General features: G+C 40.7%; 1 protein-coding gene across 3 annotated transcripts in view; it reads left to right on the top strand.

Moving 5' to 3' along the window:
- Positions 1–238: 238 nt before the first annotated feature.
- LOC133558335 (AMP deaminase 3-like) overlaps positions 239–25,269 on the top strand; it is a 47,271-nt gene continuing 22,240 nt past the window's right edge. Inside the window, exons 1-4 of one of the 3 annotated variants that reach the window (XM_061909637.1) lie at positions 239–269; positions 6,676–6,793; positions 6,905–6,972; positions 12,836–12,899. In XM_061909637.1, the coding sequence (XP_061765621.1) occupies positions 12,842–12,899 (58 nt within the window). In that variant the 5' untranslated portion in view covers positions 239–269; positions 6,676–6,793; positions 6,905–6,972; positions 12,836–12,841. Of the gene's footprint in view, positions 270–6,675; positions 6,794–6,815; positions 6,973–12,835; positions 12,900–18,718; positions 18,889–25,269 lie in introns of those variants that run through there. The other 2 variants (XM_061909627.1, XM_061909646.1) reach the window with 2 other exon arrangements.

Below are 25,269 nucleotides of genomic sequence, written 5' to 3'. Positions count from 1 at the left end.
CACTTGCTTTATATTATATATTAGGATGCATAAAAAAAGAAAAACATATGTATTCTTGTCTTACATAAGGATTGTGAATGATAGGAATAATTCTGAAAAAGTGCAGTTTCCCTATAAGTGGATTTGTGCCTATTTGACAAGATCAACCCCTGTTCTGAATCATGAGGTGGTTCAGTCCAGTCATTTCTTCCAGCTGTGCCTCGTTGGTGGCATACAAAGAGGGCCTAAACAATTGGCCTCCCTCTTTTGCGTACCAGCCCGTAAACACGGTGAGACAAGTATGCATGAGTGAATATTTGAATCTGTCATCATTACTTTCTACTATTAGCACAAACAGTGACAGTTTATGGTCAAACGGTCCCAATTACAGACCCAAACGCACGCACACTTTGTATCAACAAGGTCCTCACAATACGACACATATCCCAATACTTGAGTCACAGTGCAATACAGTATTGGGATATTGTGATATAGCGATATTCTACATAGCTCAGTGATGAATGTAAAATGCAGCTTAACATGAAAGTTGTATATATGTACACTAAATCAGGTAAACCTAAATGTCAAATATTTGTAACTGTCCACTTCTTGCAGTGCCTTGCTCATCACTAAGCCCAAAATCGTCCTTGATATACTATTGTCTCAAAACATGACTTAAAGGGGTCATATTATCATGTTTTTCTACATTTAAAACATTTCCCTATGTTTGTTTAGTCAAAATGTTGCATCAATAATGTTTTACAGACCATCGTTAAAGATGCTTCATAATAGGCCATTTTGTGAGCATGTCTTACTTACGAGCCTCCACTCTGACAACATCTTCTCCCTACCATCTACCTGTGTTGTAATTTTTAACACTTCCATTGTGAGTCTGCTGACAGATTGAGTTCAAACTATACCCTACTTTATTGAAGGAAACAGTGGAGGATGCATGTGCATGTACGAGCCAGTCTGCCGCACAGCAAGAGGATCGAGAAAAAGTGAATAGATAGTACTTTAGTGACTCCTTCAGGAGAGTTCTCTCAGGAAAATTAAAATTCCAGCAACAGAGTACATTTTAAAAAAGTAAAAAGTAAATAATTGGGGTATAAATGGAAATAAAATAAAAAATATGATAATAAGAATACAAATAAAAAGCAATGATAAGAATAAAAATAAAACAGTAAAAATAACAATAAAACAAGAGAAACTAGGCAGTAGACGCTTTTGACTACAGCTTCAGAATAAAATGCCAGACTTTCGCAAAAGTACTTTGGGTAAATTTATTACAAATATCAGGGGTACCAAACTCATTTTAGATCGAGGGCCACATGGAGAAAAATCTACTCCCGAGTGGGCCGGACTGGTAAAAATCACGGCACGATAACTTAAAAATAGAGACAACTTCGGATTGTTTCCTTTGTTTAAAAAAAAAACAAGCACATTCTGAAATTAGACAAATCATAATGTTGTTGGGTTTTTTTACACTTACATGTTGCAATTGATAGTATTCTATCTTTATTTGTCGTTACTTATATTTTTTGGATAAATGATGTGATGTGATAATGTTCATCAGTCAACTCATTGGTGTCAATTTTCAATTTATCAAGATAAAAAATATCAAAATCAAATTACAGTGTTATTTATGTAGTTTGCTCATTTTCCTCGACTAATGTACTAACATGTGATTTATTTTGTACATATGTAGCATCATCTAAAACAGGGGTGTCAAACTCAAATACGTAGTGGGCCAAATCTCTAAACTGAACAAAGCCGCGGGCCAAAGTTGAACAACTTAACCTTTTAATAGGGACCCAAACAAGTTTTGCATTGAATATTGAACAAGCAAGGCTTATATAACTTTATACTGACATGCAAAATCGAGGTTTGTTGGTAGCGGGGGTGTATATTGTAGTGTCCCGGAAGAGTTAGTGCTGCAAGGGGTTCTGGGTATTTGTTCTGTTACGTTGGTGTTGTGTTACAGTGTGGATGTTCTCCCAAAATGTGTGTGTCATTCTTGTTTGGTGTGGGTTCACAGTGTGGCGCATATTTGTAACAGTGTTAAAGTTGTTCATAAGGCCACCCTCAGTGTGACCTGTATGGCTGTTGACCAAGTATGACTTGCATTCACTTGTGTGTGAGTGTAGAATCCGCATATATTACGTGACTGGGCCGGCACGCTGATTGTATGGCGGAAAAGCGGACATGACAACTGGTTGTAGAGGACGCTAAAAGCAGTACCTTTAAGGCACGTCGCCGATATTGTTGTCCGGGTGGAAATCGGGAAAAATTCGGGAGAATGGTTGCCCCGGTAGATTTTCGGTGGAGGGGGCACTGAAATTCGGGAGTCTCCTGGGAAAATCGTGAGGGTTGGCAAGTATTACAAATAGCGGGGAATGCACCGCCGCTGTATAATACCGGCGGGCCAGCTCTAATATTAATTTAATATTGTCTCAAGGGCCAAAATAAATTACACGGCGGGCCAAATCTGGCCCGTGGGCCAGAGTTTGACACCCATGATTTAGAAAGATGCAAATATTTGCTATTGCGACATCTAGTGGACACATTTAGAACATCAGTTTCTTTCATACAAACATTTCAGGTTAATTTTTATACTTAGCAAACTCATCCCGCGGGCCGCATAAAACCTGTTCGCGGGCCTGTTTATATGGATAATCCGTGCGAATTGGTGCGAAAAACGCCACAGGTTTTGCAAATTCCAAACAACCTGTTTGGCAGAAGTATGAAAGAAGGCAGGATTATTCAATTAATGTTCCCGCAAAGCCTCTTAGGATTGATTTGAGAGCGGGTATCAATAGGTAAGAAAAGTAGCCTTTGCATATTAGGGACCCTTTAAGAGAAAAAAAAATCTATCATAAGACATTGAAAAGCAACATTTTATTGTTTTTCTAATGTTTTTATTTTTCAACACATCGCACTATTAATATGGCCATATCGATATTTTTTCCGATCCCCAGTGCTAACTAATAATTGACAGCCTTAAAACACTCCCAAGGGGGATTTAAGTCATGTAGAGATGAATGACATGCTGCCATGTAAATAAGAACAATAAGTAATTCATTCAGAAAAAAAATAAAAGGCATGTTTTACATCAGGGGTCACAAACACGCGGGCCATTTGCGGCCATATTGTGTGGCCCTCAACTTGAATTTATAGTTTAGTGCAGGGGTCTTTATCGTTTAATTTGCCAGGGCCCCCAAGCTAACGGAGAGACTTAGCAGGGGCCCCCGACATGTATCTTTTATAAAATTGTGTTTTAATTTTAACTGATCCTGAAGGTACCTTCACCTAGTTATTGTACAATACTAAGGTAACCAAAGAATACAGCTGCGAATAGCGAGCTGGCAACTAAAGCGCTAATCCCTATCTGGCAGCTAGCATCGTTCAGTGGCAGCCCGCGCGTTTCCCACCTAGGCCTTCAGTGATGTCCCACTTCAAAAATTACCTCTCAAAATACCATCATTGATGTCCGCACATGACCATTGCTGGATAAATACTATGCAGAAATACATTTACGGCATACTGGGCATTGAAAAAAACGGGTTATTTTCTGGCGCATTTAAAAATCAATAAACCCCCATTAGCAATGAAAACATATTTTATGTGGTACTGTCAAAATTAAAATTGCAAATTATTACAATTATTATATTATTAAATCTTGAAAAATAAAGAAATAAAATATCTGAACTCACATTTCATCGACAGCTGAGCTAGCTTCCGGGGTTGGCTGACATGGTCTCACAAGATGTAGTTTCTCTTTAAATATCCTTCTTGAAAATGGCCTTGCAGATATATGTCTTGTCTTGTCTAATCATAAAAGACGCAGACGAGGCGTGTTCGCTGAGTTCTTAAAGTTTACTCCACAGCGTGCTCATCAAAAACACCCAGCTGCCGGCATGTCTATATTTAACAACCTAAACGGGGCTACTGCACATGCTCTTTGCTACTGTGGCATGCTGGGTAATGGAGTTCTTATGTTACCAAGCTCATAACATCACAATGTACCTGTATATCTGCCTTAGGCCAGCTAGAAGGCCTTACTGACAACTCGTGATCTGATTGGCTATCACAACTGTCTATCCATTGTATGTCCCCGTTCACTGACAGTGCACAGACGCCTGCATTGCTGATTCTGAAGGCCTGTGGCAGATTTGGTACAGCATGGCAACATAAACTAGCTGAATTCTGATTGGATAAAAACTCTATAAACTGAAAACAACATCTCTGGAAGGAGCATAATATGACATGAAGAGAATAGGAATACTTATAGATATCTAGGGAAAGTAAATCAAAAATGTATTTTATCTTAAATTATGATCATAATTTCTAGTTATGTTAGGCCAGCAGAGAAGGCCTTGCTGGCCGTGACGCCGTTAATTGCTAGCTTGTAACCTTTGGTTCTAATAGCTAGCTATCTTAAATGCTAAGATTAGTATAACGATACAGTATAATTGTTTGTTTTTATTTAAAACCTGCAATCCAATCCACTTTATTTATATAGCACATTTAAACAATAATAACGTTTCCAAATTGCTGCACAGCCATGTTAAAAACACTATTAAAAAACAATGTTATGCTCCACCAATGACTGAATAGAAACAAAAAATAAATAAATATAAAACCAATATAAAAAAACCATATGAAAACAAATATGATTAAAAACAATTTCAAAGGGTAAAATAAATTAAAACAGTAAAATAGAAATCAAAGTGTATAAAAAACACAGAGGACAACAGAGGACAGAGGACCACACAACTCACGTAGTGTTAAAAGCCAAAGAATAAAAGTGGGTCTTAAGACGAGACTTAAAACACTCCACTGTGGAAGCAGTTTGAACATGGAGGGGCAGAGTGTTCCAGAGCTTAGGGCCGACCACAGAGAAGGCCCTGTCTCCCTTGGTCTTAAGTCTGGCCTTGGGCTCCACGAGCTGGAACTGGCTCTCGGACCTCAGAGCGCTCGCAGAAATGTAAATTTGGATGAGGTCCGAGATATACTGAGGTGCCAGTCCATGTAAAGATTTAAAAACAAACAGCAATGTTTTAAAATCAATTCTAAAATTAACAGTGAGCCAGTGCAAACTCTGAAGAATTGGGGTTATATGGCGTTTCCTGGCCCCTGTTAGAAGTCGTGCTGCTGCGTTCTGGACTAACTGCAACCGGGAGAGAGCTTTTTGGCTAATGCCAGCATAAAGTGCATTGCAGTAGTCCAGGCGACTTGGAATAAAAACATGCACGACTTGTTCAAAAAGGTTAAAAGATAAAAATGGTTTAACCTTTACTAAAAGACGAAGGTGATAAAAACACGATTTTAAAACGCCATTGATTTGTTTGTCAAGTTTAAAATCGCTGTCTATAGTGACGCCAAGAGTGGTGACTTTGGGACGCACATCATTTTGCAATGGTCCCAAGTCAGTGAGGGCCGGACCAAAAACTTAGATTTCCGTTTTTCCCTCATTCATTATTAAAAAATTCTGGGCTAACCAGGCCTTGACGTCGCATAGACAGTTGAGAAGGGGTGTCAGGGGGCCGTGGCCTTTTGAAATCCGCATATACATTTGGCAGTCATCTGCATAAATGTGATAAAACACTCCATGTTTCTTAAAAATATCTCCAAGAGGGAGGAGATAAAGAGCGAACAGGATGGGGCCTAAAATAGATCCCTGGGGGACACCACAGTAAAGCGGGGCAGAAGAAGAGGTAGCGTCCCCCAGCCTGACAGAGAAGGACCTCTCAGACAGGTAAGATCTGAACCACTGTAACGCAGTTCCCCTGACACCCACACAGTCTCTCAGGCGGTCTAAAAGAATTGTGTGGTCGACTGTGTCAAAGGCAGCTGTAAGATCTAAAAGCACTAAAATGGCAGAGCTGCCAGAATCAGACATTAAAAGCAAGTCATTAAAAACCTTTAAAAGTGCAGATTCAGTACTGTGCAAAGCTTTGTATGCAGACTGAAATGGATCTAAAGTGCTATTTTCATCTAACAAAGGCTGCAGTTGTGCAAGTTACAGTGAGCAGAGTGACGGCGCTAAATAACTTACTCACACCGTTACTTTTACTAGTAACAAGTAAGTTGATTAATTACTTTGATGTATGCTACAAAGACATTACCAATACATTTGATGACGAGTTGAGGTTATACGAGTTGAGTTTATACCAAAAAGTTGTATTTTGGTTTCATCTGACCACATGACATTCTCCCAATCGTCTGCTGTATCATCCATGTATCCATTTTGGTATAAACTCAACTCATCGTGTTTGGAGGAAGAAGAATACTGAGTTGCATGCCAAGAACACCACACCTACTGTGAAGCATGGGGGTGGAAACATCATGCTTTGGGGCTGTTTTTCTGCTAAGGGGACAGGACGATTAAACCGTGTTTAGGAAAGAATGAATGGGGCCATGTATCGTGAGATTTTGAGTCAAAACCTCCTTCCATCAGTGAGAGCTTTGAATGGTTGACCAATCCCTTATTTTCCACCATCATTTACAAAAAATTCTTTGAAATTCCTACAATGTGAATTCCTGCATTTTTTCTTCTTATTCTGTCTCTCACAGTTGAAGTGTACCTATGATGAAAATTACAGACCTCTGTCATCATTTTAAGTGGGATAACTTGCACAATCGGTGGCTGACTAAATACTTTTTTGCCCCACTGTATGTGGACTGTTGCATTAGCACGCCTCATGAAGCGAAACGGGGACGTGGCTGCAACAAAGACTTGGTGGCATGACATCCTTGACAAACTGAACTGAAGGGGAGGGGTGTCAGGGGGCGTGGCCTTCATACTCTAGAGGTAATGGTGCAAATAAAATCTTCCTGCTGAACTTCCTCTAAAACAGCCAGCACTCAAGTGTATGTATGTGTGTATGCGTGTGTGTGTGTGTGTGTGTGTGTGTGTACACAGGAACACCTTGCTCTCATTAGTGAGGGTGGTCTGCGGGCCCACCACCTTTGAACACAACTCTGCAAAACGTAAGTACAGCGTTGAACGCGTATGTGAGTCAACTGTCAAACTGTGAGGAAGCCACCTCCACTGCTTGTAATACATGACTGTCATTTGATCTGATAGGTTCATTTCGTCTCCGGGTGTCTTTTAAAATCGCTACCTAAGTAAAATGAATTGTTTTTATTATTAAAAGGTGATAAGTTATTGTCTGCATAATAAAATCTTAATGTTCTTTCAAAAGTATTACAGAACATATAATGTAGTTTTCCAGTAAGGGGAGGGGATACTTTGATATATTTTTCCATTTTACATTTACTACTACTCTTACATTTTAAAGACTTCAAAGAAGATGGTAATCAGATGAAAAATCACAGTTTTTATTTTTATCATTATTAAACACATTCTCTTGTTCTACTTTAGAGAAAGGTGTTTATGGGATGGACAAATGATGGAGGGCTTTCTTAATGGAAATGAATAGAACAATAATCCATTGTTTACTGCACAATACATTCACGCACTAAATGAAGGACATGTCAGTAAATATATTGCGATTGCTCCTCCTGTGAACTCATGAGTGGCCACAGTTTTTGGTTGTATTGCAGTTTGCTAAGTAAAAGAAGACTTGTAGAAATTATGAATACCGTATTTCCTTGAATGGCCGCAGGGCATATAGTATGCGCCTGCCTTGATTTACTGCCGGGTCAAACTTGCTTCCCAAAATAATTATCGCATGCTTAGTATTTCCGCCTGGTCAAACTCGTGACGTCACGAGTGACACTTCTCCTGTCGTCATTTTCAAAATGGAGGAGGCTGATTTCAATACCGGTAATTTGAAATCGCATCAAGGGGAGAAGATTAAGAGCTATTCAGTAGGATTTAAGGTCCAGGCTTACATCATACTCAAATTTTTACTGCATACCTTTGGTTAGTGCCCGAGTGAGAAGATGCTTTAAAATGATTAGCGCATGCTTACTTTTACCACATGCCTTTGGTAAGCGCAGGAGTGAGAAGAGGTTTTAAATTAATTAGCGCCCCGGCGGCAATTCAAGGAAATACGGTACTTTGTTATTTTTCCAGGCTTCACGGTGGCAGAGGGATTAGTGCGTCTGCCTCACAATACGAAGTTCCTGCAGTCCTTGGTTCAAATCCAGGCTCGGGATCTTTCTGTGTGGAGTTTGCATGTTCTCCCCGTGAATGCGTGGGTTCCCTCTGGGTACTCCGGCTTCCTCCCACTTCCAAAGACATGCACCTGGGGATAGGTTGATTGGCAACACTAAATTGGCCCTAGTGTGTGAATGTGAGTGTGAATGTTGTCTGTCTATCTGTGTTGGCCCTGCGATGAGGTGGCGACTTGTCCAGGGTGTACCCCGCCTTCCGCCCGATTGTAGCTGAGATAGGCGTCAGCGCCCCCCGCGACCCCAAAAGGGAATAAGCGGTAGAAAATGGATGGGTTATTTTTCCAAATATTTTATGCAGCCGTAATATCTGAAGAAATCCGAGCAGGCTTCATCAGATCTTAAATAGGACAGCTCTATAGTCCGAGGGTCTGGTGCAAGATCCAAATACAGTAAAAATGGATGCATAGATAATGAAGTTATTTCAATTCCAGATGAAAATTAAAAAAAACTGTGCAGCCACGTACTGCACTCTAGGCAGTCTGGTGTGCACACAACTGCAAACCACAAGTGCACTTTTCTTTCCAAGAAACAAGGCCTTAACGTCATCTCCTCTGATGCCGTTGAGGATGAAATAGATTCCAACTGTCGCTTGGATGCTGCCTGCACTGATAATCAATGAAGTGGTCAGATGAAACTAAAATTGAGCTGTGTGGCCACAATACCCAGCAATATATTTGGAGGTGAACATGTGAGGCCTTTAATCCCAGGAACACCATCACTACCGTCAAGCATCATGGTGGTAGTATTATGCTCTGGGCCTGTTTTGCTGCCAATGGAACTGGTGCTTTACAGAGTAGGTTGGGTCTTGGGCGCAGTTGTGTGTTCCAACAGGATAATGACCCCAAACACACATGGAAACTGGTAAAGGAATGGCTAAATCAGGCAAGAATTAAGGTTTTAGAATGGCCTTCCCAAAGTCCTGACTTAAAGGCCTACTGAAATGAGATTTTCTTATTCAAACGGAGATATCAGGTCCATTCTATGTCTCCTACTTTATCATTTCGCGATATTGCCATATTTTTGCTAAAAGGATTTAGTAGAGAACATCGACGATAAAGTTCGCAACTTTTGGTGCTGATAAAAAAGCCTTGCCTTTACCGGAAGTCGCAGACGATGACGACACAAGGGTGAGGACTCCTCACGTCCTCACATTGTTTTTAATAGGGGCCTCCAGCAGCAAAAGCTATTCGGACCGAGAAAACGACAATTTCCCCATTAATTTGAGCGAGGGTGAAAGATTTGTGGATGATGATATTGATAGCAAAGGACTAGAAAAAAAATAAAAAAATAAAATAAAAAGTGATTGCTCTGGGCGGCGGCAGTGTGAGCGTTTCAGATGTAATTAGACACATTTACTGGGATAATTCTGGAAGATCCCTTATCTGCTTATTGTTTTAATAGTGTTTAAGTGAGATTGTAAAGACATACCTCGAGGTCGGATGGCTGCGGTGAACACGCAGCGTCTCAGAGAGAAGCCGAGGAGCCAAGCTCACAGCTGCCTTTTAAACAGCTACTGCAAGAGAACGAATAATCCAATGATGTCTCCGGTAAAATACATATAATCCCAATTTTCCCATCCAAAAGCATGCTGGTTGGCGGAGAGAAACATGTTCGCTTGACCGCTCTGTGTTAAAAACAAAGAAACACCGGCTGTGTCTCAGTGCTAAAGACACCGCTTTCCACCAACAGCATTGTTCTTTATAGTCTCCATTATTAATTGAACAAATTGCAAAAGATTCAGCTACAAAGATGTCCAAATTACAGTGTAATTATGCGATGAAAAGAGACAACTTTTAGCCGTAACTGGTGCTGAGCTAATATTTCAACAAGAAACTCCGTGGGAAATTTAAAATTGTAAATTAGTCAACTAAACCGGCCGTATTGGCATGTGTTGCAATGTTAATATTTCATCATTGATATATAAACTATCAGACTGTGTGGTCGGTAGTAGTGGGTTTCAGTAGGCCTTTAAACGTGTGGACAATGCTAAAGAAACATATCCATGTCAGAAAACCAACAAATGTAGCTAAACTGCACCAATTTTGTCAAGAGGAGTGGTCAAAACTTCAACCAGAAGCTTGTGGATGGCTACCAAAAGCACCATATTGCAGTGAAACTTGCCGTCAGGGACATGTAACCAAATATTTACATTGCTGTATGTATACTTTTGACCTAGAAGGTTTGGTCACATTTTCAGTAGACCCATAATAAATTCACAAAAGAACCAAACTTTCATAAATGTTTTTTTTTGTGACCAACAAGTATGTGCTCCAATCACTCTATCACAAAAAAATAAGAGTTGTAGAAATTATTGGAAACTCAAGACAGCCATGACATTATGTTCTTTACAAGTGTATGTAAACTTTTGACCACGACTGTATGTGGAAACAACAGTGACCAACTAACCAATGCAAGTGCCGACAAGACGTGTGTCTTAAGTAGAAGACATTAACTACTATCAGCATGGGAAGAGCACTGCAGGCATTTCCTCAGTGTCAGCAAGTCAAGACTTCCCTTTTAAAGAAACGTCCACCAAAGAGTGGCCTTCTAAAGATAGCCCCACTCGCGAGAACATTACTCGCAGCGTCATGACAAAACATGTTTCTGAGACTTGTGTTTACTTTTGACAATTTCTACAAAACCCAAAACCAGTGAAGTTGGCACCTTGTCCATCCATCCATCCATTTTCTACCGCTTTTTCCCTTTGGGGTGCCTATCTCAGCTACAATCCGGCGGAAGGCGGGGTACACCCTGGACAAGTTGCCACCTCATCACAGGGCCAACACAGATAGACAGACAACATTCACACTCACATTCACACAGTAGGGCCAATTTAATGTTGCCAATCAACCTATCCCCAGGTGCATGTCTTTGGAAGTGGGAGGAAGCCGGTGTACCCGGAGGGAACCCACGCATTCACGGGGAGAACATGCAAACTCCACACAGAAAGATCCCGAGCCTGGGATTGAACCCAAGACTACTCAGGACCTTCGTATTGTGAGGCAGACGCACTAACCCCTCTTCCACCATGAAGCCCCGTTGGCACTTTGTGTTAATCGTAAATAACGTTCGAACTGGTGAACTTTGTTATTTTTTGCAAATATTAGCTTTTTAACAATTTGGAATTTGATGCCTGCAACATGTTTCAAAAAAACTGGCACAAGTGGCAAAAAAGACTGAGAAAGTGGAGGAATGCTCATCAAACACTCATTTGGAACATCCCGCGGGGGAATAGACTAATTCGGAACAGGTGGGTGCCATGATTGGGTGTAAAAGGAGCTTCCATGTAATGTTCAGTCATTCACAAACAAGGATGGGGCGAGGGTCACCACGTTGTGAACAAATGCGTGAGCAAATTGTCAAACAGTTTAAGAATAACATTTCTGAAAGAGCTATTGCAAGGAATTTTGGGATTTCACCATTTACGGTCCGTAATAACAACAAGTTTAGAGAATCAGGAGAAATGACTGCATATAAGCAAAGGCCTAAAACCAACAGTGAATGTCCATTGAAGAAATTAAGGATATCACCATATGGGCTCAGGAACACTTCAGAAAACCACTGTCAGTAACTACAATTTGTCGCTACATCTGTAAGTGCAAGTTAAAACTCTACTTTGCAAAGCGAAAGCCATTTTTCAACAACACCCAGAAATGCCGCCGGCTAATGCTGGGCCCGAGCTCACCTAAGATGGACTGACGCAAAGTGGAAAAGTGTTCTGTGGTCTGACGAGTCCACATTTCAAATTGTTTTTGGAAACTGTGGATGTCGTGTCCTCTGGACCAAAGAAGAAAAGCACCATCCGGACTATTATAGGCGCAAAGTTCAAAAGTCAGCATCGGTGATGGTATGGGGGTGTGTTAGTGCCCAAGGCATGACTTTTGTGAAGGCACCATTAATGCTGAATGGTCCATACAGGTTTTGGAGCAACATATGTGGTCATCCAAACAACGTTATCATGGACGCCCCTGCTTATTTCAGCAAGACAATGCCAAGCCACGTGTTACAACAGCGTGGTTTTATAGTAAAAGAGCGGGGGTACTTTCCTGGCCCGCCTGCAGTCCAGACCTGTCTCCCATGGAAAATGTGTGGCGCATTATGAAGCGTAAAATACGACAGTGGAGACCCCGAACTGTTGAACGACTAAAGCTCTACATAAAACAAGAATGAGAAAGAATTCCACTTTCAAAGCTTCAACAATTAGTTTCCTCAGTTCCCAAATGTTTATTGAGTGTTGATAAAATGTTTCTTTTTCCATTTTTGTTTTGTATGTTATGTTTGTATATTGTACTCCTGAGTAAGTGTTGCGGATCAATTTGAATTTTTTGTGAGTTGAGTTTATTTAATTTTATTTTTCAGTATCAAATGGTTCAAGTCGGTCAAAAAATGTCAGTTTATGTTAGGATTTACATAAGGTGACCTTGTTTTTTTATTTCAGACAAATTGATGCAAACTCTTCTCTGTTACAGACTAAAAACAATGTTAATTATTATTTGTTGTTATTTAATCTATATATTTATTATTTAATATTAATAAGGATACGATATCATGCATTGGTGTACTTACAAAAAATTCATAGACAAATTATTCTATCTATAGTCCTGGCAGAGATTTTTTAACAGAAAATAATTGAAATGTACTGACTTACAGTAAATACAAAGCACATTCTTAATACAAAGCACATTCATGTCTTCCTTCCATGCCATCACAGGCCAGAATGAAGCGTCGAGAAGCAGTCCTTTGCAAGCAGCAGTCCACACCTTGCCTGGGAAGAGGTGAGTACCGGGTTCATGCTTTCATCTTGACTGACACATCTCCAGCAGACTGTTGATAGTAGTTATAATGCTGGAGCAGAGTAAACTGTCCCTCCCGAATTATTTTCCTATGCCCGACTGTATGTAGCTTATTTACATTTTCCAGTAGCTTGCCTGTCGTTTCACTCTTTTTGTTTCACAAACAAAAAGTGAATACTCGAAGAGAACCAATATGGATGCAAAGCTAATGTTTCAACTTCGATGGCTTTAATTGAAATTACAGAAGAAATTACCAATGCAATAGATAGTAAAAAATGTGCTGCAGCTGTGTTTATGGACCTAACTAAAGCATTTGACACAATTAATCACAATATTTTAATCAAACAACTAGAACAATATGATATCAAAGGGTTGGACTTAAACTGGATAAGAAGTTATTTAACAAACAAACAATATGTGAAGCTAGGCGAACACACTTATACAATGCTAAATGTATCCTGTGGTGTACCTCAACGTGATAAAGAACATGTTACATCAATCAATCTAGGGGTCAAGATATATGGTCAGGACACTCCTTACTCTTTCACATTCATTGTCCATTCATTTTTGGGGACTTTATATACTTTGGACCTAGACGTTGAGTCCGCGACATACATGGCGGACAATAACTGATACAGTCTGCTTTGCCAGTCAAAATGCATTCGCAGTTTTCCGTAGTCTTCCCTCGACGGCCAGGTAATACAAAGCACTTGCTACATTTTTTTTAACACAGTAACGAGAGCCCCCATTCTCGTTGTCTCTCCTTCGACAAATGGACAAAGTTTTTCGGTAAGTGGAATCATACTGTAGCTGACCTGGACATTCGAAAGTTTTCTTTCCGTCTTAAAAGTGTTGTATCCCAAATAGCTGCAATCGCTTTCTCTTAAGGTATTTATGTGTGATTTCCACCAGCGTCTGTGCAGACGGAAGGAGAAGCACGGGCATGTTCCAGTGGTTTCCTCCGAGTTTCGAAACCGCTTTGTCACAAGGCTAGCTGTGGCGCGTTCTTTCTGACGTCACTTCCTGTGTGGTGCGCGGTCTTTCTGGCCTCACTTCTTCTCCGAACTCTCCGATCAATGAGTCCATACAAAGCAAAGAGCCAGAGAATTAATAAATAAACGGCGCACGTGTAAAACAAATTTCCAAGGAGGGCAAACGGCTAAATAATTATTTGTATAAGGGGTTATCCGGCTTAGTGTAGAACAGGGGTGTCCAAAGTGTGGCCCGGGGGCTAGTTTCGGCCCGCCGCTTGTTTCCTATTGGCCCTCAGCAGATCGTAAATTGTAATGTGTTCATTATTATCGAGACGTTTTTAGTATTGCTGTCAAACGATACACTTTTAAAATTAGATTAAAACCTCTAAAAGCCTTAATGGCCACATGCGTGGACAGCACCTTTTAGCTCTAATTTCCAAAAATTGTGTACACTACTGAATTGGGGTCTTATGGCCGCTTATGTGGACCCTTACGCTGCCATCTGGTGGTGTCAGAATAGTACAACATACAATGGAATTAAAAAAAAAAAGTGTAAAAACAAGAATTAGCATGTCACTAAACATGAAATACACGTTTGTTACTCATGGACTAAGTACATCATATAAAAAGATGATTCTTAGTTGTTATTCTAATTAGTGTCAGGGTTATTGGTTGTTGAACCCCGGGACGCAGAGAAGGAGGCAGGCATTGAATGGGAAAACATGATGTAATTAAAACTAAACAAGAAAAAACAAAAAAGCATGCACGTGGGCGGAATAACAAACTAAGGAAGCTAGCACTGGAAGCTAGAAAACAAAAAGGAACTTTAGCTTGTAAGCTAGTGGATAGCTAACAGAAAAACTGGAAATAACTAATGCTAACAGAAACAGCTTACCGCTACGACGACCAGGACAAAATGTAGCATGACAGGTAGTAGTTGTCCCAAAACGACACGACAGGTAGCACGACAAGAGTGATATGTGGCAACGACAATACAAATGACAATACAATGAGCCAGCAACTGACACAAGACAAAGCAGGTACAAATAGGAGTGGGCTGATTGGCAAGAAGTGTGGCCAGGTGCCAATCAGCCGCAGCTGAGGAGGAACAGAGCACTCAGGGAACAAGACAGGAAGCTGACAAAATAAGAGCACTAGACAGGAACTAAAGACAGAAGATACTAAACACAGAGGAAACAGACAAATGCAGAGGAAAAAACTAAAACATAGACAAACTGTCAGGGGAAAGCCTGACAATTAGGGTCCAATAAACCCAAATAGCAAAGAGAAATAAAAAAAGCATGTAAACAAACAGCTTGGGCCTTAAGTTAATCACACTTTTAAAATTGGATTAATTACAACTACGGGCTTCACGGTGGCAGAGGGGGTTAGTGCGTCTGCCTCACAATACGAAGGTCCTGCAGTCCTGGGTTCAAATCCAGGCTCGGGATCTTTCTGTGTGGAGTTTGCATGTCCTCCCCGTGAATGCATGGGTTCCCTCCGGGTACTCCGGCTTCCTCCCACTTCCAAAGACATGCACCTGGGGATAGGTTGATTGGCAACACTAAATTGGCCCTAGTGTGTGAATGTGAATGTTGTCTGTCTATCTGTGTTGGCCCTGCGATGAGGTGGCGACTTATCCAGGGTGTACCCCGCCGTCCGCCCGATTGTAGCGGAGATAGGCGCCAGCGCCCCCCACGACCCCAAAAGGGAATAAGCGGTAGAAAATGGATGGATGGATTAATTACAACTACTACTCGCTTGCATGATTTCATTTAACTTCAACATGTAATTTTAATTAAAAGGGCTTCAATACTTGGTCACAAATGTCATTTCATTGTTAGAGTCCGTTTACAGTAAGGGAGCAAAATAAACTTTGATTAATCTGCATATTTACAAATTTTCGTGATTGATCGCATGAGTTAACTCGTTATTTTTGACAGCCCTCATTGTTAGATAACACTTATTTTCTTTGTCACCTACCACACAAAGCTAACAGGGATGTTTTGTTCAGATATTTTAGCATATATATCGACATACACTGGTTGGCTTTTAGCATCTTTAGCGTATAAAATGTGATTGAAAATGGCCCCCGCAACCTTATAATAATAATAATAATGGATTAGATTTATATCGCGCTTTTCTATTGTTATATACTCAAAGCGCTCACAGAGAAGTGGGAACCCATCATTCATTCACATCTGGTGGTGGTAAGCTACATCAGTAGCCACAGCTGCCCTGGGGTAGACTGACGGAAGCGTGTTCCCTTGTACTGAATGCCGCCCTTGCCGGTTAAAGTTTGGACACTCCTGGTGTAGACATACCCTAAAACACATTCAATTGATGCGTTTTGGTGTCATTTAATATTTTTTAAATGGCGTTCGTTTTTCCCACAAATAATGTATTTTACAAACATATATCTCGCAAGCATCATCATTTTTAAAGGTTGAACGCAATTCAAAGTCGATTATCGATAAGCACAGCTCACTGCTTGGTTCACTCCATTTGTTTAGTTATTAGCCTCAACCTGGGTGAACAGAATGCTAATACTTACAAGCCAACGCTAAAGCCGATGTGTTTGTGTTGTCGGCGTGAGATGAACCCTGATGTTCATTATCTATATGTTGTTATTTACTCCTGAAATGGACCACAATGAACAGCCTGAACTTCTTGAATTCATCATTTACTGAGAAGACGACCTTCTGACTGTTGGACTCTGAGGACACAAGCCAGACTTTGCATGAATAATTTGGTATACTTTATGTTTTAAATTCTATCATGTTATATATTATTCATATTTCAGATTCAGATAATTTATTGTCAATTCTTAACATGCACAAGACACATAAGAACTGAAAATTACATTTTCGGCACAGTCCCACTAAGAGCAGACATACGTTACAGGGAGACAAGACGGGACCGCCAAAGGATCAGCCATTTTTACAGCGCTCCTTAATACGGTGAGAAAAGGGTAACACTGGGTGAGAGGAGGGGGAGTAAAAAAATATCAGTCTAAGGCTAGACCAGGGGTAGGGAACCTATAGCTCTCGAGCCAGATGCGGCTCTTTTGATGACTGCATCTGGCTCTCAGATAAATCTTAGCTGACATTTCTACATTATATCCGCTGGTAATCCGTCAGGTTCAAACACTGATGAAATCTATTAAATAGACGAGAAGCAAGGAATCATGCAGAGACAGAGTTCAATTTGGCTCAATGAGGAGACATGTGTTTTGGACAGTATTCTAGTTACAGATCAAAACTACGTTCTAAGGTCCCTGTTTACATCACTGAAGCTGTCGCTGAAGGAAGGGGGTAATCTCGACAACTCCAGTTAGACACAATATATGACTATACAAAAATGCAAATGTGTTGACGCTGGTGATATCGCCTTGTCTCTCTGCTTTGTCTGCGTCACGGCGGTGTCCGGCCTTGGCAGTCAGCAGGCCGTTCCTGGACACTGATACCAGACTAGCTTGCAATCTTTTGGATTGCCTAGTTTTGCACAGACAAAGAAAAATACCACTTCAGCACAATTGACAATAATCATAGCAACGGCCCTCAAGCATAGAAGTTGTGTGATAATATATGCATAATTTTCTACTATACCTGTTCATGAAGTTGCATTAATGGTAAGAAGTATTTTAATTATTATTGGTTAACTTCAGAATATAAATCTTATTAAAAAGAATAAGAGACTTATTATACTTTAGAAATGTTGGTCTTACTTTTGTTGTATTTGGCATTAAAAAATTGTAGCTGAGATAGGCGCCAGCGCCCCCTGCATCCCCCTAAGGCAGGGGTCGGGAACCTTTTTGGCCTTTAGAGCAAAAAAGCCAAATATTTTAAAATATATTTCCGTAAGAGCAATATAATATTTTTTTTAACACTGAACACAACTAAACGTGTGCATTTTTAAGTAAGACCAACATTTGTAGAGTATAATAGGTCTCTTATTCTTTGTAATAACATTGTTATTCTGAAGCTAACTGTGTAAGGGGCGTGGTCTGCGGGCCTGCACCGACAGGTGCGTAGACGGCCCACCTGGGCCTTGTTATCTAATCACCTGTCGCTCTGTTATAAGCAGCAGCCAGGAGGAGAGACTGGGTTGGGGCTGGAAATACTATTGCTGGAAAGCAACTGAGAGACTTATTGAAAAATAAAACAATATTGTAACCCTGAAACAGGCTCTCATGTCGGTGCTTGGGGGTCTGAAGAACCCCCAGGAGGGCAAGCCCCACACTAACCAATAATAAATAAATAACTTCTTACCATTAACGCAACTTCTTGAACAGGTGCGGTAGAAAACGGATGGATGGATTAAAAATGCATGAGAATGTGTTATATTTTGAACATTATTTTTAACACTGTGATTACAAGTGGAATTATTCATTACTTATCATGTTAAGCAACGTCAGCTCAGATTTATCAGAGAGCCAGATGCAGTCATCAAAAGAGCCACATCTGGCTCTAGAGCCATAGGTTCCCTAACCCTGCCCCAAGGGAATAAGCGGTAGAAAAATGGATGGATGGATGGAAATATTATATGGCTCTTACGGATATACATTTTAAAATATTTAGCTTTCATGGCTCTCTCAGCCAAAAAGGTTCCCGACCCCTGTGCTAGACCCTATTATTGCTTTGTATTTCATTTACTTTCTCAATGCTTGGAAGTATTTTCCCACGCTTTCAACATGACCCGTCAAACCTTGCCTATCAGCAGCCAGTTGTGACACGGCGGCCTGAATTAGCAGCTCCTGTTGCCATGACGCTCACAACAGCCTAAAATAGAGATAGAGGATGGACACTCCAAATGACAACAGCTAGCTGGCAGCGAGCAGATCACCAAACCACTGCCGGCTGGTCACCAATCAGTGCGGGACAGCATCAGGAGCTCTTAGAATTTGAACAGTGGGGCGTGAGAGCGGGGCACCCAGGTTGAGCTTAGACGACGGTACGAGCAGAAGGAGGCTGACATGGCCCACATCACCACAGAAGGTAAGAGACACAAGACGGTCTCTATAGAACTGAGGGTAAAACGATGAAATGTTACTTGCATTTAAACACTCTCGAGCTCCAAGTATTTTATCCCAATTGCCAATCTTAATGTGACAAAGTGAACAAATACATGTCTGACCTCAACTGCTTGATAGTCTTTGAAATCCCATAACTTATAGTTTCTTTCATTCCTCTTTTTACCTAACGTCTGTTCTTATCGTGTTTGTGATTTGTTTTGTATATGACATTGTTTGTATAGTAGTGCTGTTTGTCGTCTGTGTTGGTAAGCCACACCACAATAAGATTTATACTATGTCAGGGGTGTCAAACTCATTTTAGATCGGGGGTCACATTGAGGAAAAATCCACTCCCAAGTGGGCCGGACTCGTAAAAATCCCGGCACGATAACTTAAAGATAAAGACAACTTCGGATTATTTTCTTTGTTTAAAAATAGAACAAGCATATTCTGAAATTGCACAAATTGTTTTTTTTTAACACTTACATGTTGCGGTTAATAGTATTCTATCTTTATTTGTTATTTATATTTTCTGAATAAATTATGTGATAATGTTCATCAGTCAACTCATTGGTGTTAGCTTTCAATCTATTAAGATAAAATAATTAAATCAAAATCAAGTTAAAGGATGTTATTAATGTAGTTTAATCATTTTCCTCGACTGATGTACTTAGATCAGGGGTCGGGAACCTTTTTGGCTGAGAGAGCCAAGAAGCCAAATATTTTAAAATGTATTTCTGTAAGAGCCATATAATATTTTTTTTAACACTGAACACAACTAAACGCGTGCATTTTTAAGTAAGACCAACATTTCTAGAGTATAATAGGTCTCTTATTCTTTGTATTAACATTGTTATTATGAAGCTAACTGTGGAGGGGTCGTGGCCTGCGGGCCTGCAGCGAAGCAGGGCGTTGCCAGGACTGGCCTTCGAAATCAGCCACAGGTGTGTAGAAGGCCCACCTGGGCCTTGTTATCTAATCACATGTCGCTCTGTTATACTGTATCAGCCAGGAGGAGAGACAGGGTTGGAGCTGGAGCTAGAGCGCGAGCGACAACGAAAGAGAAAAATACAATTGCTGGAAAGCAACTGAAAGACTTATTGAAAAATAAAACAATATTGTAACCCTGAAACAGGCTCTAATGTCAGTGCTTGGTGGTCTGAAGAACCCCCAGGAGAGCAAGCCCCACACTAACCAATATTAAATAAATAACTTCTTATCATTAACGCAACTTTTTAAACATAAAAAAAAATGAGAATGTTTTATATATTGAATGTTATTTTTAACTCTGTGATTACAAGTGGAATTATTCATTACTTATCGTGTTAAGCAATGTCAGCTCAGATGTATCTAAGAGCCAGATGCAGTCATCAAAAGAGCCATATCTGGCTCGCGAGCCATAGGTTGCCTACCCCTGACTTAGATCATGTGGTTTATTATGTACATATGTACCATTATCTACAAAGATACAAATAATTGCTATTACGACATCCAGTGGACACATTTAGAACAGCTGTTTCTTTCATTCAAAAATTTCAGATTAATTTGAATACTTAGCAAACTCATCTCGCGGGCCGGATAAAATCTGTTCGCGGGCCTGATCGGGCTGTACGTTTGATACCCCTGTACTATGTATTCTATTCTGTTTACGTGGCAGTCTGCAAATATCAAATCTTTCAAATTCTAATTTATTTACCTATTTATTCCATCCATCCATCCATCCTTTTTCTACCGCTTGGGGCCATGTGTTACTTATGGTTGAATAACCTCGCTATTAACTTCACAAATAGACATCTTTAATGTTAACCTTATACATGTTAAACACAGAAAGTGAACAACCTATCAGTAATTGCTGAGACACGGAGACAATTTTCCAGTAGGAACAAGACATTGAAGCAATGCTGAGAACTTGTTGAATTAGGTCCTGACATTGAACAACTCAAACATAACGTAGGAAAAACACTCTTTTTGACCACGTTTAATCAATGTCTGGTTCTGACGTTGATTTGACCATTGAAATTTGGTCATTACCCAACCGACAACGTTAGACATCGTCGTCTCAATTTTCATATACAACTACTTTGCAATGCAGATTCAAAGTCAGTTTTAAAGGAGATTAATGCATAACCAACGTTGTATCAATGTCTTGTGCCTGATGGGTTAGGTTGAAATAAGGTCTGCTTCGTTCTACTTCTTTCCGGACATGTTGAATAAATTGTGCTACTTGTCAAGATGTGATGAATGTAACTTTGTTGAGTATGTTCCAAATCATCTCAAACATGAGCATATACAGAAGCCAGGTCAGGTGTAGTCACAGCTAACTTGTGTGTAACTTCGTGACTCCATTCACTTTAAACCTCTTAGTATTTATTTTTAAATATTTTCGCCAAGTTTATTCTGTACCAAAAAGACCATTTGGGCAGGAATTTATACCAACTGTGCTCTCTACTAAGTAGTGCCAAGTAGTGAAAAACATTGTTCTTCAAGACTAAACAAAATCACCCCATTGGTGTAGTTAGATACTGGTAAATATTATTCTACAAGACTGACAAAACAAATAATAATAAAGCCAACACAAACTATTTTGTGACCCTTAATTAGGCTTTATTGACTTTGTCTATCCTGTATGAGCGAATGCTTCCCGCTGACCAGGCAACAGTGCTATACGTTGTGGAGGTCTGATTTCTGACATTTTGGGAAGTAGGTCAAGGTTAAGCAAGGCGGCGCTCAGCTGCTGCATTGGGACAAACGTCCACGTGCCGCCTCCCGTGGCATGTAGGCAATGACAGCCTGCCAACATGGGGCCACGTGCATACACGTCTCGGAAGGATAGGGTTACATGTTAGCACTTGGTGTATGCACACATTGGGGAAAGAACATGCTAGAACACGTTACTGACACAGGGAGAGTAGACTGCTGAAACGAACCAGCGGAATCCAAACACATAGAGAATACCCACAATAGTAATACATTTTGTCCAATGAATATGCTAAAACTCATCCAATGTGGTCAATATACACTCCTGACTGAAAACCAGTGTAATCTGCAATAGACGTGTAGTATTTCTTTCGTCACAGTTTAATATTTCCGGAGAGGAAAAATAGCTCTGTTAGGATATGCTTAACCAGGGGACCCCAATTTACAGTGGAATGAGCCCACCAGCGTCGGGCCATCCTAAAGTAAAATAAAAAACGTGTGTGTGTGAGCGTGTAAGTAAATATGTACAGTGGGGCAAAAAGTATTTAGTCAGCCACCGATTGTGCAAGTTCTCCCACTTAAAATGATGACAGAGGTCTGTAATTTTCATCATAGGTACACTTCAACTGTGAGAGACAGAATGTGAAAAAAAAATCCAGGAATTCACATTGTAGGAATTTTAAAGAATTTATTTGTAAATGATGGTGGAAAATAAGTATTTGGTCAACCATTCAAAGCTCTCACTGATGGAAGGAGGTTTTGGCTCAATATCGTACGATACATGGCCCCATTCATTCTTTCCTTAACACGGATCAATCGTCCTGTCCCTTTAGCAGAAAAACAGCCCCAAAGCATTATGTTTCCAACCCCATGCTTCACAGTAGGTGTAGTGTTCTTGGGATGCAACTCAGTATTCTTCTTCCTCCAAACACGAAGTGTTGAGTTTATACCAAAATGGATACATGGATGATACAGCAGAGGATTGGGAGAATGTCATGTGGTCAGATGAAACCAAAATAGAACTTTTTGGTACAAACTCAACAGGTCGTGTTTGGAGGAAGAAGAATACTGAGTTGCATCCCAAGAACACCACACCTACTGTGAAGCATGGGGGTGGAAACATCATGCTTTGGGGCTGTTTTTCTGCTAAGGGTGCAGGACGATTGATCCGTGTTAAGGAAAGAATGAATGGGGCGATGTATCGTGAGATTTTGAGCCAAAACCTCCTTCCATCAGTGAGAGCTTTGAATGGTTGACCAAATACTTATTTTCCACCATAATTTACAAATAAATTATTTAAAATTCCTACAAGGTGAATAACTGGATTTTTTTTCACATTCTGTCTCTCACAGTTATAGTGTACCTTTGATGAAAATTACAGACCTCTGTCATCATTTTAAGTGGGAGAACTTGCACAATCGGTGGCTGACTAAATACTTTTTTGCCCCACTGTATGTATATATATACAATACAGGCCAAAAGTTTGGACACATTCTCATTTCAATACGTTTTCTGTATTTTAATGACTAATGACTATTTACATTGTAGCTTGTCACTGAAGGCATCAAAACTATGACACCTGTGAAGGGAAAACCATTTCAGGTGACTACCTATTGAAGCTCATCCAGAGAATGGGAAGAGCGTGCAAAGCAGTAGTCAGAGCAAAGGGTCGCTATTTTGAAGAAACTAGAATATAAAACACATTTTCAGTTATTTCACCTTTTCTTTTTTACAGTACATAACTCCACATGTGTTCATTCATAGTTTTGATGCTTTCAGTGACAATCTACAATGTAAATAGTCATGAAAATAAAGAAAACTCATTGAATGAGGTGTGTCCAAACTTTTAGCCTGTACTGTATGTATGTATGTATATATATATATATATATATATATATATATATATACATATATATTTACATACCTATATATATATATATATATATATATATATATATATATATATATAGGTATGTATATATCCGTCCATCTATCCTTCTTTTTCCGCTTTTCCGAGGTTGAGTCAAGAGGGCAGCAGCCTAAGCAGAGAAGCCCAGACTTCCCTCTCCCCAGCCACTACGTCCAGCTCCTCCCGGGGGATCCCGAGGCATTCCCAGGCCAGCCGGTAGACATAGTCTTCCCAACGTGTCCTGGGTCTTCCCTGTGGCCTCCCACCAGTCGGACGTGCCCGAAACACCTCCCTAGGATGGCGCTCGGGTGGCATCCTGACCAGATGCCCGAACCACCTCATCTGGCTCCTCTCGATGTGAAGGAGCAGTGCCTTTACTTTGAGCTCCTCCCGAATGACAGAGCTTCTCACCCTATCTCTAAGGGAGAGCCCCGCCACCCGGGGGAGGAAGCTCATTTCGTCCGCTTGTACCCGTGATTTTGTCCTTTTGGTCATAACCCAAAGCTCATGACCATATGTGTGGATGGGAACGTATATCGACCGGTAAATTGAGAGCTTTGCCTTCCGGCTCAGCTCCTTCACCACAACGGATCGATACAGCGTCTGCATTACTGAGGACGCCGCACTGATCCGCCTGTTGATATCACGATCCACTTTTCCCTCACTCATGAACAAGACTCTGAGGTACTTGAACTTCTCCACTTGGGTGCAAAATCTCCTCCCCAACCCGGAGGTGGCACTCCACCCTTTTCCAGGTGAGAACCATGGACTCGGACTTGGAGTTGCTGATTCTCATCCCAGTCGCTTCACACTCGGCTGCGAACCAATCCAGGGAGAGCTGAAGATTTTGACCAGATGAAGCTATCAGGACCACATCATCTGCAAAAAGCAGAAAACCTAATCCTGCAGCCACCAAACCAGATACCCTCAACGCCCTGACTGCGCCTAAAAATTCTATCCATAAAAGTTATGAACATAATTGGTGAAAAAGGGCAGCCTTGGCGGAGTCCAACCCTCACTGGAAACGGGTCTGACTTACTGCCGGCGATGCGGACCAAGCTCTGACACTAAACATACAAGGAGCGGACCGCCACAATCAGACAGTCCGATACCCCATACTCTGAGCAATCCCCACAGGACTTCCCGAGGGACATGGTTGAATGCCTTCTCCAAGTCCACAAAACACATGTGGATTAGTTGGGCAAACTCCCATGCACCCTCAAGGACCCTGCCGAGAGTATACAGCGGGTCCACAGTTCCACGAACAAGACGAAAACTACACTGTTCCTCCTGAATCCGAGGTTTGACTATCCGCCGTAGCCTCCTCTCCAGTACACCTGAATAGACCTTACCGGGAAGGCTGACGAGTGTAATCCCAAGATAGTTGGAACACACCCTCCGGTTCCCCTTCTTGGTTGTATTTAATATATACAATAAATAATTAATCCCTATTACTATGTACAATATTACAGTATATGTAACAGCTGCAGCAAAAAAAAAAAAAAAAAGAGAAGCCAACCTCCCTCTCTCGTGCCGACGTCAAAAACCTTCCTCGCACTCATCTAATTACCAGTCAGCACTCAGGCTTTACACATTCACGGCCTCAAAGATAGTCAAAAATGATGAAACTCATTGCTCAGGAGGCTGAAGAGCCGCAAGTTGCCGACCATGATCTAAAATCTTATAAAAGCTGGGCTAATTAAATCAAACATCAGCTGTCCCTGGTGTGTCTCATACTAAGTTTAGTTTAAAAAAACA

Source organism: Nerophis ophidion, linkage group LG01 (assembly GCF_033978795.1).
Source record: "Nerophis ophidion isolate RoL-2023_Sa linkage group LG01, RoL_Noph_v1.0, whole genome shotgun sequence".
Lineage (NCBI taxonomy): Eukaryota > Metazoa > Chordata > Actinopteri > Syngnathiformes > Syngnathidae > Nerophis > Nerophis ophidion.
Note: the sequence above shows the minus strand (reverse complement) of the source record. Positions and strands in the feature narration are given on the sequence as shown.